Here is a 16,083-nt window from a genome sequence, read left to right as displayed (position 1 = left end):
TATCCTCAGCTCCCATCTCTGATTGCTCGGTTGGGACTTTTCATGTCTGCCGTCATGGGGCATTAGCTCCTCTGCACTTCCAGGTTATATATATGCTTGGGTACCAAGTGGGTCCTGCAAAAACACAGGGAAGCCCTGGGCAGCAGGGGCCAGAAATTTGGCTCAGAGATGAAGTGAAGGACTGTCAGGTGATGTTTGAGCAACATGAAGAACCGGGAGTGGCCACAGTCCCAAAAGCCACCTGGCCCCATGACTGCAGGAGTGCAGAGCCTTTACTAGGGCTGCCCAAACCAGATGTGAAGACAAGCTTGCAGATTTGTGGTAGCACAGAAGCTGAATCCAGTACATCTTGCAACTCCAAATGAGTAATCTTTCAGTTTAATTTATAACTCTTATATTTCTCCTCCAAGGCATACATTGCTAAGACTGAACTTGGTGATGTGGCAAAGTGGCAATGAATTTGTATAGCCTTGGCATTTTTTCCTATGGAGCTTGAAGCACTTTATCATTAAATGTTTTCATATTAAACCTGTCAGAAAGGAGATTTGTTCACATTTCCTTCCTCAACAGCTGGGAACTGAGATCTGGAGAGCAGAACGTTGTTTCCAATCCAGTGTTAAATCTGGGGATGAAGAAACTAAGTCTAAGCCTTAGAAGTCTTGGTTTCTAAGCCAGAGCTTTGTCCACTCGACCCCCTGTTAGCCAAAAGGCATGGCAACCTGATTCCTTGTCACAATTCCAAGCAAGTTCAGGGCTCTTGGTAATGATAAAGTCATTGTTGAAGGGGTTTTCTGAGTTGGAATGAAGAAAATTTCCACCTCTACTCTGTCTAGACCTTGCAATGATTTCTGTGCTTTTCTATCTTGCCCATTGCCTATGAGGACAGGAGCCAGACCATACTTCTTCTATGTTCTCAGTGGCTAGCATAGGGCCAAACAACATAGTAGATTTAAAAAAAAAATGTTAGTTAAATGAATCTTTAATTGATGATCTTTCCAGGGATAACTCTCCATCCCAAGCTATACCAGTCCTTTAGCAACCAAACTCTTGTAGCCAGCACCTTAACTACATTATAAATAACTTCAGCCTAGAAATTCATTTAGATTTTCAGGATTTTAAAATTCTTAGGTTGTTAAAATAGGATCAATAGATAAAGTGGACAGTGCCGTAGAACATGAAGATACTCAGTTACTTATCAATGGCTTATCAATTGGCAAGAACCTTACATATATGAACTCCAGTCCTCAAACCAACACTGCAAGATGGAAAAGAATGTCCCTATCCTATAGATGAGGACGTTCAGAGAGAGACCAGGTCACCTACCTGTATAGCCAGTGTGAGTTGGAGTCAAGATCGAAAACCATGTCTATCTTCCATCGCTTGTTTTTTAAATATTTGATTTATTTATTCATGAGAAACAGAGAGAGAGAGAGAGAGAGAGGCAGACATAGGCAGAGGAAGAAGCAGGATGTGGGACTTGTTCCCAGGTCTCCAGGATCAGGCCCTGGACTGAAGGCGGTGCTAAACTGCTGAGCCACCTGGCCTACCCTCCATCGCTCTTTAGTACCAATGCTCAGGGGATGGTAGTGTTTTGCCAATTTAAGATATAAGAGGCAGAGTCTTGGGAGATGCAAATCTGGAGTAACTGTTTCTCGCAGAGGACTTGTCCTAAATTGGCCCATAGATGCCAAGTAAGAGGGAGTCCTGGTAAGTATGCAGGGGCCTCGTTTCTGGAGTCAGAAGCTGGAGGACTAATCTAAGAGCTGTGTTGTTTTCAGTGGGAGGAGGGGAACATGTACTGAGAGATAAAAGACCAGGGGAGTAAAGACGTGGGTTATCAGACCAGAGCCCAGATAGGAAATTCTGGGATTCCCTACCCCCTGCCCCAGTCTTTTTTGTTGATACCTCTCTGTTCTTATTTCTAGTGTGGGAAGTAGCATCCCAGACCCCAGGCCCTGGTTATAACCATCTCCATCGAGGAGTGAAGACCGCTGAGAAGGTGTTTTCTGGTATATTTACTATTCTCATAACGCTGTTGTAATATCTAGTAATATCTAGCTAGAGCCAAGGCTGATGCTTCCCACTGGCAGCAGCACATGTGTCTGTGACCAGGTGGGAAAGGCCTGGGCACCACTGTAAATCTCCTAAAACCAAGATAATCTAACTCCAGGGTGTGCTTATAAGCCTGTATCAGTAAATGGGATGCTACATTCAGAAGGATATATGCTGGGTTCCTAGTGCATGAGTATTTCTGGTTCTTCCTATTTCCACTGAAAAAAATGTAGAGATATTATTTCATTAGCTTTCACAGCATCTCAAGAAGTCACTAACTCAAAGAATGGAAAAGAATACAAGGTATTTTTAGTTTTCATTTTACCCAGTTTTCAGCTTCACAGAAGTGTTGGGCTACCCAAAATAGGGATCTGTCTTCCCTGTCTTTAAAATACATGACAGGAATAGTGAAAATGTAAATGGAGGGATGGCAGGGAGTCTACAGGCATAGCTTCATTACAGAAAAGGGAAGCTGAATTATTAGTTATTAGAAAGGAACCAGTACCTCTCAGGCAGCAGAATAAACCAACAGGGTGGGCACTGAAGCCCTCAGACCCAGAGGTATGGTCAAGAACCCGCACCATGGCGTCATATGAAGGTGGGCTCCACCACTTAGTTTCCTTTCCTGATCAATGATGGTGAATAATATACACCCTCCAAGATTATTGTGAGACTAAAAGTGATATTAAAGTAAAGCCTTTCTTCAGCACAATGTCTGGACCCAATAAGATCCATTTATTCATTCACTCAATACAATTTTTCCTGAGTGCTTACCATGAGCTTGACATTTTTCTAGGCCTTTGGGCTACGTCAGAGAGAAACTGACAAAATTCCTCACCCTGGAGGCACTTACAGTCTAGGGGTAGGAGGCATTTCAGCAAGCAATATACATCGTCAGTAAAATACTGGTCTGTAAGGAGGTGAGAGAAAGGCAGGCAGGAGAAGGGAGCATGGGAGTGTTGTGCAGGGCACTGGGATTTTAAACAGGGTGGCCGTGTTGGGTATCATTGAAAAGAAGACCCTGGGGCCAAGAGCTGGAAGAGGGGAGGAGACGAGCTGCAGGGCTATGTGGGGAAGAGCACGTCAGAGAGAAGCAAGGCCAGCAGAGAGCTCCCGGCCTATGGGCAGCACATTTGAAAACAGCAAATAAGCCACAGAATTTGGAGTAAGATGAGTTGAGAGGCGAGCCAGACAACAGGAGATATTCTTTTATTATTATTATTAGTAGTAGTAGTATTATTTATGACAATGATGAATTATTACTGGTTCTCCATGAGATCATGCTTTCCCCAATGCCAAGAGAGAGACCTTGAAACACAGGAGTCCAAGAGACCGGGCAGATAGTCTGATTTGAATAAGAAGAGTGACTCTTGGGGCAGATGTGAGCTTTGCTATGCCCCAGCAGCAGCTGCCCTTTCTATTATGAAATTAAGAATCCTGGAAGGTATCTATGCCTTCTAAAGGCTTTGATGCTATGACAAAAGCTTCCCCCAAACGAAAGTCCTAAGTCAGCATTTTCATCAGTGCTGGGACAGGGCTGAAACCTCAGTCTGTCCCCAAACCGAAATAACTGACCACAGAATTCCCTATGAAAACCTGAGGGCAATGAATCCCACCTGGCTTCTCTCCTTGTCACTCTTGGCGCTGTCCACACAGTGAGGCCACTCCCCACCCCACCCTGACTCTGCCCACCCCTTTCCCGGGCAGTCCCTCCCCAGGCTGCTCTGTGCTGCCTTTACACCCAGGACTCTCAGCCTTGGGAATGAAACGTGATTCTCCACGTGGAAGGCCTGTGAAAGCACAGGTTGTTGGCTCGCTCCGGAGTTCCTGATCCAGTAGATCTCAGGTGGAACCTGAGAATTTGTCTAACATGTTCCAAAGTTGGTCTGGATCACACTTTGAGAACCACTGCTCTACGCTAATTCATTCTCTCAAGACTTCCTTGCTTCCTCTGGGACCAGCAACATAGCAAACAACTCTCCCTTTTTACCCTTGACCTTTGCAAACACTCTTCCTTTTCTCTGTGTCCCTGTGTTGGCAGAAACCTGCCTGCAGCGTTCGCCCACACAGAGGAATCCTCCCATGCCCCAGGTTCTCAGCCCCTCAGGACCTCCTGCAAACAGTTCACTGTCTTTCTATATAAATGGAAAAGTCCTGCTGCCTTAAAAACTCACCTGCCTCTTCCTATTTTCCTCTGCTCGCTTCCTGACCATTGTTCTTCATCCATGGAAAATTCTGGCATGTGGTTCATCTTCTCCACTTTATTTCTTATCACCATTTTGCGTCACTTCACTGTCCACATGAAAGACCCCTTTAAGACTAGGGGACACCCCGTTGCCCACCGCAACAGCCGCCAAGAGTCAATCATCACGTCTGAGACCTTCTCCAGCTTTGAAATGGTAAATCTCCGTATTACATACCGTGAACACAGCCTCCTTTCAAGCCTCCTGTACTTCTTCCTGCCATTAGATCTATCCTTCAGCCCCCAGGTCTTCTAGCTCCACCTCTAGGCATCAGCTCTCTATATGCATCCTTCTCTACCTGACATAATCCACACCGCCCATGGCCTGGGCCCTCACCCAACTTCCTCCATCGTTTGCCTCTTCTCTGTCTTCATATAGGATGTTGGGGTCTGCCGGGGGATAGTCACAAGCCATTGAACTGGGTGGTTCTGCTTGGGCTGCTTTGGGGGTGACTTTTTTCTCTCCTGCTCCAAGGCATCAACGAATCCTTTTGGTTCTACCAGAAAAATAATTTAGAACCAGACCACTTCTCACCACCTCTCTCATGAGCATCCTCTCTCCTCTGCCACTGCCATAGCCTTGGCTCCCCACTTCCATCTCAGATCTGTTCCTTGGAATCCATGCTCACAGCACAGCTGATGAATGATCCTGTGAAATGCTAAGCTCATCTTGTACCTCTTCTGCTTGAAGTGCTCCAGGGCTTCCCTTCTTCATCCCAGGTGGAATCCCCATCCCTGTACTGGGGTCCCACATTATCCGCCCCATGGCCCCTGGGAGCTCCTCTTCACCTTCTCTCCTCCCCATCCCTCTCCACCACATGGACTTCCTTTCTTGCCTTCAAACACACCAGGCATCTCTGTCTTGCTGCTTCTCTATCTGGAATGATCTTCTCCCCAGGTATGTGAGTGTCTGCCTCCTTTACTCTCTTCCCAGTTAAAATTCTGCCCTCTGCTTTATGTATCCCATTTCCCTGCTGCTCAATCTCCATAACACACATCACCACCTGAAATATTTGTTTTACTGTATTCTGGAGTTTGTCACCTTTACTGAAACCCGAAACTGGAAGGTAGGGGTTTTTCCCCTAATACCTAGACCATGTATTTAGTTGGGGCTTAATATATGTTGTATGATTTGACACACTTATGGAATCTCATTACACAATTGTTGAAACTAAATTCTGAGTCTAATTATGGCTCTTTCTGTAGAATCTTATCCCAGGGCTCAACAAACGACAAAGGAAGGAAGGGACAAGAATTTATGTTTGGCATCAGGAAAGAAAGATGGATGTGTGGCGGGGGTGATGGATGAGAGCTAGCCTTCATTTAGTGAAGCTTCACAGGGAACTCTCACAACGTCATGCCCCAGCCTGGAGACGAGGCTGGTCTGAGCACTGACGCTAGCTTGTTCTCCCCGGGGAAGGGTGCTTTCAGTAGAACACTGGTAGAAACTCACTTGCTCAGTGGCTTTGGTGTCACGATGTAGTAAAATTCTTCACAGGAAGTATCTGGTTTAGGAAATGTGTTCATATAAGGAATAGTCTGACTTCCTGCTGGATAATTAGGAGCTGAGGTCATGCTCTGGGTCACTTAAGAGCTAATTCCCATTTGTTATTAGGTTTAAACTCAGACCCCAGTGAGTTTTATTTATGATCACCATCTGGGTTTGAAGGAGGCAAAGCATCTGGTTTTTCGGCAGAGCTGCTAGAACTATATTAATTTGTGAGGATCCCCTCACATAGTCCGCCTCATTAATCTGCATGTTTGCCCGTCCAGGACTCCCTCCTGGCTGGAGTGAAAGCACCTGCGGATGCTACCTCATTCTCTCAGCATTAAACTTGACTTTCCTGCTCCCGGCTACTCTGCTGGGATTTCAGACACTCTTCTTTGTTGGGGAGCTCACGTGGGCAGAAGCACATCATGATGCACGTTGGGGGCTGGAATTAACCCAAAGGGGGTAATTTCTCTGTAGAGAAATAGAATAGTGGTCTGTCCCAGGCAGGCTACTCTATGTTGGTCACTCATTACTCCAGAGCCGCTGCCTGTCCATCCATTCCTGCAGGTAGCACGGTGCCGCAAATCTACCTGCTAATCACCTCCCTGATGCCCCATCAGCCTGCTGCTTATGTAGCAAGCAAGTCCAAGATGCCCACTGCCACCGACAAGGACATAAGCAGATTGTCCAAAACAGAAATAGCTGGGGCACCTTCTCATCACCTGCTCCTCTCTGGCGTGGAGTAGGGAATCAACAGATGATGACAGGAGGGTGCCCCCGGGCCTCTCCAGACAGCCTCTCATCTGAGGGTTTTCAAGCCCACACTCTGCTTTCATCATCAAGGGATTTCGAGACCTTCAAAAGTCATTTGGTCCATACCCTATAAGCCAGACAGCACTCACTCTGGAGAGAAGCACATCTGTCTTACAATAAAGGTCTCCATTCCACTGGAACATCCCAGTGGATTCTAACAATCCTGGAAGGGAGAATTATTATTATTATTATTTTGCTACCTGACTTGAACACTCTTTTATTTTTCTCTCTTTTAAATGTATGTCTTTTCTTCATTCAGAGACAAAGAAAGGGCTTCACTCTTTTACACAATGACCTTCTAAATATCAATTTAACATTGTAGGCAAAATGCAAATTGATGTCAAATAATGAGTCTGAATGGTGACTCCGTTCAACACTCACTTTATAATCCTGGTCAGCTGTTCACTCGGCTCTGAATCTCAATTTCTGCATCTGTAAAATGGGGGCAGTATTCTATCCACTCAGTAAATCCTTATTGGGTCTTTACTAGAAAGTAGACTCTGTCTGGTTAAGGGCAGCGTTTTCAAATTAACAGAGACACTGATGCTGGAATTCTACGCTGAGCCGGTTTTAATCAGAGAAATACTGTGGCTGAACAGATTGCTGGCACCCTTGAATCACCTCATTTATGGCCCCTAACCCCAGTTCTATCAGGTTGACCATGAAGGCCACAATCTTAGAATGTATATTCCCTAGCATTTACTGAACAGTTACTATGGGATGGGCACTTAAAAAAAATACTTCAATTACATTCACTCATTTAATTCTTACTAGAATCAGGTAGGGCACTATTATCCCTTCTCCCATTTTACAGAGTGGTAAACTGAGGCATGAGGTGATGTAAGCTGCTCAAGTATATAGCAGAGCAGGAATCTGAAGCTGGATGGTCTGACTCCAGAGCCTAAGTTTATCTGTGACCTGTCAGTCACCACGCTGCCTTCCTTCTAAGTGCTAGGGACAGTATAGTGAGTAAATCGAACCAGACTCTGCTCTCCTGGAGCTCGCTGTCCAGTGAGGTAGATATTGGACACATGGTTACAATAACAGATGAATGTTCTGAAGGAAAGTAACATGATACTGTGAGGACATCTAGCAGTGGCCCGAGACCTCTTGACTGTACCAAGGAAGGGACACTTGACCCCAATTCTGTAGGCTGAGAGGAACTGATCAGTTAATCAGGAGTGGGGGTAGAGGGCATTTGAGGTAGTGAGACAGGCATATGCAAAGGGCCAGTAGGACTGGGAATGGTGTGGAGGGCCTGAGAGAGGCAGTGAGGCTGAAACGAAGAGATCGATGGGGAGAGTGAACAAGAAGAGGCTGGAAAAGTGGGTGAGGGTCACCTCATTTAGGTCATAATGTGAAGGTTAAGTATTTTAGTCTTTGTCACAAGAAGAACGGCAATCCATTAAAGAGTTTTAAGTAGGGGACTTAACATGATCAGATTCCAGAGTTGAAAATAACAGTGCCATGCATGTTAAAGGAGGCACTAAATGTGGGAATCCTTCCAGAAGCTGTAAAGTGCTACAGCATCAGTGATTTTAAGTAACGTAGGTCCTGATGACTCGTCCCCCTGTGCTTTTGCATCGCCACGCATACCCCTTGAGTACTATGGGCTTGCACCCCTCATGGTCAGCCCAATACACCTGGAGTCAGGAGCCAGGTAAAAGCAACCTGAGGGGCCAGCAATCAGCATGGCCACACCATTTTCCTTCCTGAAATTTGCACAGCCTGAGTTCCCAGCATCAGCCAGATGTTTCCGCTCACGGGCAAATCAGCCCCATTCCCCTGGAGACCCAGCAGTGGTTGGTGGGAGCACCATACTTGGTGTGAGAGCCCTGCAGAGGAGGTGCCTGGGGCAGCTGCATCCTGGCCGTGGAGGGCATGTAACGAGCTTCAGAGCAGAGGACACTATTAAGACATACCAGGGGGCATTGTGAGGAAGGGAGCTCCAGCTGCTGTTTATGCAACAGATGTTGACAGAAGACAAACTTCTGAAGTGACAAGGACCGAAGAGGGACAATTCTTCACCAAGAAACTGGTCCTCGGTAACTTGGAAATACAGAATTAAGCATTTGGGCACCTGGGGCACCTGGGTGGCTCAGTGGTTGACCATCTGCCTTTGGCTCGGGGCCTGATCCTGGAGTCCCAGGATCGAGTCCCGCATTGGGCTCTCTTGGGGGGGTGGGGGGTGCTACTTCTCCCTCTGCCTATGTCTCTGCCTCTCTTTGTGTCTCTCATGAATAAATAAAAACAACCTTAAAAAAAAAAGGATTTGGGCACATCTTCGGTAGGGAGGGATATAGTAATGAATATCAAATCTGTAGCCCTTTCTACGTTTTAATTCAAAATAACTTTTCTGACGTACGCACACACATATGAAGAGGGTAAGTGACCTGATCAGAATCCTGAGGGCAGAGGTCACAAGTGCTCCACCATGAAGCTCAGCGCCTGGTGTGTTACCGCGTGTGGCCGGGGCTTTTGTCAGTGAGTCCTCCCAGCCCCCTGACTCACAGACTGTGTGAAATGATGGGGTAGGGTGAGGATCTCCACCAGAGGCAGAGGTAGAGGAGTATCCCCGGACATGTGCCACTCCGGGGCTGGGTCTTGAGTTCTCCTCACTTCCCGCTGAACCCCAGCTTGTTCTGTTTGATTCCCTTGCTCCTGCTTTCATCAAGGCGAGGGGAAGTCCCTGGGACATCCCTTTGCAGACTCTGCTGGCCTCAGTGTCACTTACCTTGAGCTTTGACATCATCCACCACGGGGCAAGGGGTCTTCACGATGACATCACTGGGCCTGGAGCGCCGTCCGGTGTTGTCGACTCCCCACAGTGTGAACCTGGCAGAGGGGGTGGGGGGGTGTCATTAGCAGAGAGAAGCTGAGGCCCTGGCTGCAGCCACGCTGTGCTGGGGCTGATCTGCCCCTGGCCACTCTTGCAACTTTCCGAGTGCTTGCTGCCACCACTCGGGTCATAACGTGTGCAGCCTGGAGCCTCTCACGGCTTTCTGGTGGGTCCTGGGCTGTAACCTTGATGTTTCTCGTGGCAAGCATCAGAGCACAGAGCAGTGGTTCTCAAAGTGGGGTCCTCAGACAGGCAGTATCAGCATCACCTGGGTACTTGGTAGCAATGAAAATTCTCAGGCCCAACCCCTTGACCTACCAAACCTGAAAGTCTAGAGGTGTTCTAATAAGCCTTCTAGGTGAGTCTGATGCCACTTGCACCCTGATAGCACCTGAGCCGAGGGAAGGAGTACAGATCTGTAGCAACTTGGGTCAGAAGTTTGGGTTGGGTCTCACGTCCCACTCCCGGCCATGTGGAGTTACAGCTAACTCCTCTGAGCTCTCTTCTCCCTTATCTGTGACACGGGATGATCATAAACCATTTGCAGGTCACTGTGAAGCTGAAATGAGATACTCATGTACAGAAAGACCTAGTTCAGTACCTGGAGCCCAATAAAACATACTGATTCTGTTCTGTCCTGCTTTGTGCTCAGCTGACATATTGACACAGAGGACTGAGGGCCATGTTCTCCTTGAAAGTCAGAGACCTGGGTATGTTGGCAAATCGAACTTAAACAAAAACGAATGTAAAAAAAAGAAAAAGTCAGAGGCCAAAGAGCCTGCCTTGAGGGGTCCTGACTTGCCTGTGGCTGGGGGCTTTGCTTCCCACATGCAGCTTGTTCCAGGACCAGGAGCCCCGAGACGGCATGCTATGCCACCCCTGCCACTGAGAGGAGCCCTCCCGGGAGGAGGATAAAGACCTGGCTTTTGCACATGGCAAGTGTCCTTGGGTGACGGAGCTGGATGGAGGGAAAGAGAGAATTCCAGGTTCTGCTACTCATGGAGGAATTTGACGATAACCATGCAGTAATCTCCAGCCCGGCGCCCCGGGGACTCTAAGACTCTACAGAAAGTTGCTACTGCTGCCTCTCTTGTCCCTGTCTCTCTTATGGTGTGGCCATGGGAGGCTGCATTTATTGGCAAGTCTGGATTCTTTTTCCTTGTGGCAGAGCTACAGGGAGGAAGACAGATGTCAGCAAGAGAGGTGCCCAGAGATGAAGTGGCCAGGGTCAGTGTTGGCCAAGCCTCAGACCGGCGGCTCGAGTGAGATAGAAAAGACTCGGAAATTGCCTTGTGAGTCTCTGTTGGCAGAGAAAAGTGCATCTACAATTCCCTCCCCATGGAGAAGCCCAGAGGAGGCTGGGTCCAAAGATCTGTGCACCGCCATCCCACCCCCTGGCATCCCCAGTCCTCAAGCTGCAATCACAGGCACCTCCTACAGGCAGGCGGCCTCCCACTGGAACTGAGAATGTGATGGCCTGCCTGGGGGCAGGGCTAGGACCACACTTGGGGACACCACAGGACTGCCTGGCCTCTTGGCTGTCAGTCAAGGCAGGGCCAGTGCTGAGCTTGCCCTCCTACCTACACAAGGTGGCTCAGTCCAATCCACTGGCCTCTGCTCCTTGGTTCAGACTTGACCTTCTTGCCTGGTACTAACCACCCCCCCCCCCCCCCCCCCCCCCGTGACCCTGGTCCAAATTCCAGCCCCTTGCTACTTTCCTCTCCCACCACCTCTCTCCTCCTAGGTCTGAGTGGGCTCTGTAGCATAGCAGCCCCACACAGCTTCCCAGGCGCTGCCTGGACCCCTGGCAGTGGCAGCCCTCGAAGTGTCTTATTATCTGGCACATTCGCACACCTGAGCAGCCTGTACTGTTTCTAGAACTGTGATGGAGGCCACCAAACCTGAAGCTGGGGCATCCGATCCGCCTGTCTGGACCCTGCTTTGCTTCTGAGATCTGTCCTACAACCCAGGTCTCAGCTCAGGTCTAACTCCCTCCTCTGCCCACCTACTCCAGGCTGTCTGGAGCTTAGGTTCTCAGGGACAGGCCCAGGGGCACCCAGGGCAGGCCGCACACCTGCGCATGCAGTCTGGGATTCTCACGCATGGGCCAAGTTCCCCCTCCCACACCCGTGCCCCCTCCAAGAAGCTGGAGTGCTGGGGGAGCGTCCAAGGATGGCCACGGTCCCGCAAGCCTTGCTGAGCCTGCCCCGGGGTCTGAGTGAGCCCCCTTCCTCTCACAGGAGACCCTGATGTGGAGGAAGTCTGTCTCCCCGCTCAGAGGCGGGCCACTTGGCCTTTGTTGCAGACCGTGTCCTGACTCCGCTTCCGGCAGGCAGTTCTCATCAGAGTCGGGAGACAGCAAGCCCTGTTCTCTCCTGGGCCCCAGCCTGGGCACACAGCTGCTAGCTGGCCAGCCCCGTGCCCCATCTCACCTCTGGTTCTCTTCCTTCACTCCTCCCCTGCCACATGTCTGAGCCCCGCTCCGGTGCCCCTGCACCCCTGCGCCCCTGAGCCCCCGCCCTGGGTTCGGGGGCTGAGAGTCGGCCTGCCTGGTGGCCTATGCCCTGTGAGATGGCTAAGCCTCACTTTTCCTCTCCACCTTCCAGAAGGCTCCTGAGCACAGCCAGGACTGGAACCTCATGTGATGCGGCCTACCTGTATGTCTAACATCCCCTGCCCTAGACAGTCTGTGGCCGGGTTCCAGCCACTACATAGCAGAGTCCCTGGTCTGTGACGAGAAATGTTTTAAGAGTCAGGCACCAAACTGGCTATCAGAGGGACCCTCTGCCCCAGGGCCTGGGACGGGATGAGCTGTCCCCACACCCCAGTTGCTCCCACCCCTCTGGACAGCCTCGCTCTGTGCCCTCCTCACTGTAAGCTCCCCACTAACTCTATCGGATCAGGAGCTGGCACGAAAACGCCGGTACTTAAGTGAATTCTGGCAGTACTCTGATGGGGCAATTAGTACAAAATGTAGGGTCCTGAGCCCTTGGTACCTTGAGTAGCAAAGCAAGGTATCAGGAAAGAAAATGCTTCCCATAACCTTCTAAGTAGAGATGATGCTTATCCTAAGGGCCATTCCTTGGTGGGCTGTAGGTCCTGGAGGGACGCTGACGGCAGCCAGCTGACTTTTACTATAAAAACCCAGGGAGCACTTTACATACTTTCACGGGGAAAGCGGCACGTGCCATCCCTTCCAGAAGGGCTGCTCCGTTCCTTGTCAGATTATAGTTTCCACCATCAAGCACTGGTAGGACAGTAAGAAGGCTAGCTGCAATGACTGGACGGAAGAGAGGAGGCCTACCCCTAAGCCGGAGGGCTAATGTGGAAGGACATATAATGCTAGCTCGACGCTTCTGGGCCCTTTCCACTGACACCCGGCTGGGTTGTTCAGCCTGTTGTTAGAGTCTGTAGGATGACACCTATATGGTGTGTGTATGTGGGTGGGGTGGGGTGGTGAGAGTGTGTAGGATGTGTGTGTGTGTGTGTTTGTGTGAGGGAGTGAGTGGGTGTGAAAGTGTGTGGGGTGTGTGGGTATGTGAGAGTGTGTGTGTGAGAGTATGTGCATGGGGTGTGAGAGAGCATGTGGGGTGTGAGTGTGTGAGAGTGTGTGTGGGGATAGGTGGGTGAGAGAGTGTGTGGGTGGGTGAGAGTGCGTGAAAGTGTGTGCATGGGGTGTGAGAGAGCATGTGGGGTGTGAGTGTGTGAGGGTGGGTGGGTGAGAGTGTGTGAGAGTGTGTGCATGGGGTGTGAGAGAGCATGTGGGGTGTGAGTGTGTGAGAGTGTGTGTGTGTGGAGGGGTGGGTGAGAGAGTGTGGGGGGGGTGGCGAGAGAGAGTGTGGGTGTGTATGTGAGAGAGTGTGAGTGTGTGTGAGAGAGTGTGAGTGAGAACTGAGCGACGCAGCCTGGCTCTGGCTCCTGAAGCTCGGTGTGCATGGAGCACCCTGGGGTGCGGGGCTGCCGGCGTCCTGGGCTGGGCGTGGCGGTTCCTGCTGGCGCAGCGGCTCCGGATCCCGCCCGTTTCCTGAACTACCCCAGAGGCAGCTGTTCTCCCGCGGGCGGGCGCAGCTGTGGCGGGAGGGTGGGCTGCAAGGGGAGTCACCTCCCCACAGGCCTCAGCTTCCTCTTCTGTAACCTGAAGACGTGGAGCCAGACGCACTCTAGGATCCCTTTCAACCGGGGATTCTTAAAGTTTTCGTCCCGCCGACCCGGAATTCTCAGAACAATGCTTTTTAAACGCGTTAAAAGGCACAGGCTGCCGAGGTAGGCCGCTTTGCTGAAGCGCTTGGGCCTCGGACCGGGAAGAGGCGGCGCGCCCGGGGCGCTGCAGCGAGGAGAAGCCGGAGCGCAAACCCGACCAGGTCTCAGCCACCGCCACACCCGCACGACCAGCCTGCGGTTCTGTGGGAGGCACTCGGGGGCGGCCGACCTTCAGTTGGCTCAGCGCTAAAGTGGGAGCAAAAGCCCAGCCTCGTCGCAGGGTCCCCGAGGGTCCCCGAGCGGCCGGCGCGCAGAGTAAGCCCCCTACACGGAGGCTGAGCTCTCCACGTTAGCCACGAGAAACTTCCCTGCAGTCCTGCTCACAGTTGCCCAGCGCGTGCCTCAGAAGCAAACGCACGCGTGAGGCCCGGTGCTTCCGACCGAGAACCGCGGGCCCTCGGCGGCCCCAGGCCCCAGGGGTCAGGCTTGGACCTGCGCGGAGGACCCGGCCTCCCCGGCGCCCCGCGGCCCTCTCCGCGTGACCTGCAGCGCCACCTAGTGGAGGCCGCTCCCTGCAAGGAGCCTGCTTCTCCCTCAGCCCCCGGCCGCCTCAGCCTCTGACTTCAACCCTCCCCACAGGCACTTGGTACCAGACCTAAGAGCGCGCCGGCCCGGGAAGATCGCCCAAGACTGCGGAGAGCGAGAAGGCACCAGTCTCAGGTCTTCGATCAGGAAACGTGGCCAAGTCAGGCCAACCTGAGGAGGGTCCCAAGATGGGTGAAGGCGGGCCCCAGGAATGTCCAAATTCCTACTTACCGGTTGTGACGCAGTGACGGGAACTATTGAGCTCTTGTCATAAACGAGAATTCTGGCTTCACGGAGTCTGAGGTATTTTACTGGACCATCCCTAACCTTTGCGCCTTTTGCCCGTTCCCCTAATAAAGGGCCACAGCTGCCCAAGATTAAGAGAGCAGGTAAGAGTCATCTGTAGGCCAGCTTTCCCTCGTCCTAGGATCGTCCTTTCTGCCTCTGCATTTTCCAGCTTCTCTGGAATATTCCTTATCCTTATGTATCTTTCTTTTTTAATATTTTATTTATTTATTCATGAGAGACAGAGAGAGACAGAGAGAGAGAGAGAGAGAGAGAGAGGCAGAGACACAGGCAGAGGGAGAAGCAGGCTCCTTGCAGGGAGCCCGGTGTGGGACTCGATCTCGGGACCCCCGGGGTCATGCCTGCAGATGAAGGCAGACACCCAGCCCCTAAGCCAGCCAGGCACCCCTGTCCTTATGTGTCTTACTAGTAGGGCCCCCTTTACAGCTCTTCCTCCTAGACGGAGGGTATTCAGTCTAAGTTCCTCTTGCAATCAAGGCCACTCATATTTCTGGTGCTTTTCACCTTTGAATTCTTTAACTGTGGAAATGCTGAGGATTTATTCTGGCTACTTTGCCTCCATTTTGTGACCTCATCTATAAACTGTAAAATGTTTTTCATACTGATGGGGTCAAAAGGTCCCGGAACTACGTCACCAGGGACGCTGCTCTGGCCTCCCTCAATTTTCCCATCATGACTTAGAGCCCATCAATCGCTGTCCTCCTTTGGTGTCTTTTATGTCGCTGCTTCACAACTATTTTGCTATTGTTCCAGGAGCACAAGGAGAAATGAGGAAGCGGGCAGGCGCTCCCAGAGAGAAGAGGGCTGTTCCAAGTGCCAGGAGATAGGAGTCCACCGTATTTCCTTTGAAGAAAAATGCTGACCATCTCTACCTCTATAAACTACTTCTAAGTCACTGGAGCTTGCTTTCTAAAGCAGTGTTCTTGCTATTCTACTCCTTTTGCTTAAAAAAAAAAAAATTATCCCCCCTGACTTATAGCATTCACTCTATTTTTTTTTTTTTCCCAGAACTACTTTCTTCCAGTCCCTTTTACTCACCATCTGCTTCTGCTTCATTGGACAACTTGCCACTCACCTTCATGCCTCTTTGCTTTTGCCCTTGCTGGCTCCTCCACCTGCGGTGCCTTTTCCAACATCACTCTACCTACTGAAATTCTACAAGATCCCAGTGAGGTGATGTCCACTCTAGTTAGAATTAACCACTCCTGGGGGACCTGGGTAGCTCAGTGGTTGAGCATCTGCCTTCGGCTCAGGGTGTGATCCTGGGGTCCTGGGATCAAGTCCTGCATCAGGCTCCCCGCAGGGAGTCTGCTTCTCCCTCTGCCTGTGTCTATACCTCCCTCTCTGTGTCTCTCATAAATAAATAAATAAAATCTTAAAAGAAAAAGAATTAACCACTCCTTTCTTTTCTCTTCTGCAACATGTTCCTTGTCTTCCATCTAGCTTCTATTTCTTCTTACCTGATGTTAAAGTTAGTTGTTTGTACATTTCCTATCTGAGTTGCAAACTCTCTGAAGGCTGGGGCTCTATTGTCTTTCTCAATCCTCCCTTTCA

The 16,083-nt window shown here is 50.4% G+C and overlaps 1 protein-coding gene and 1 long non-coding RNA gene across 3 annotated transcripts in view; one reads left to right on the top strand and one right to left on the bottom strand.

Moving 5' to 3' along the window:
* The window catches only part of ASTN1 (astrotactin 1), a 296,944-nt gene that overhangs the window by 5,866 nt on the left and 274,995 nt on the right, over nt 1-16,083 (bottom strand). For both annotated transcript variants that reach the window (XM_038542419.1, XM_038542420.1), the window contains exon 21: nt 9,334-9,434. In XM_038542419.1, coding sequence (XP_038398347.1) covers nt 9,334-9,434 — 101 coding nt within the window. The remainder of the gene's footprint in view (nt 1-9,333; nt 9,435-16,083) is intronic.
* On the top strand, nt 13,791-15,424 carry LOC111096650. Its single transcript, XR_005362043.1, has 2 exons — nt 13,791-14,612; nt 15,283-15,424. It is a non-coding gene; the product is annotated as an uncharacterized LOC111096650 (long non-coding RNA).

This window comes from Canis lupus, chromosome 7 (assembly GCF_011100685.1).
Source record: "Canis lupus familiaris isolate Mischka breed German Shepherd chromosome 7, alternate assembly UU_Cfam_GSD_1.0, whole genome shotgun sequence".
Lineage (NCBI taxonomy): Eukaryota > Metazoa > Chordata > Mammalia > Carnivora > Canidae > Canis > Canis lupus.
This window is presented reverse-complemented; position numbering and strand designations above follow the sequence as displayed.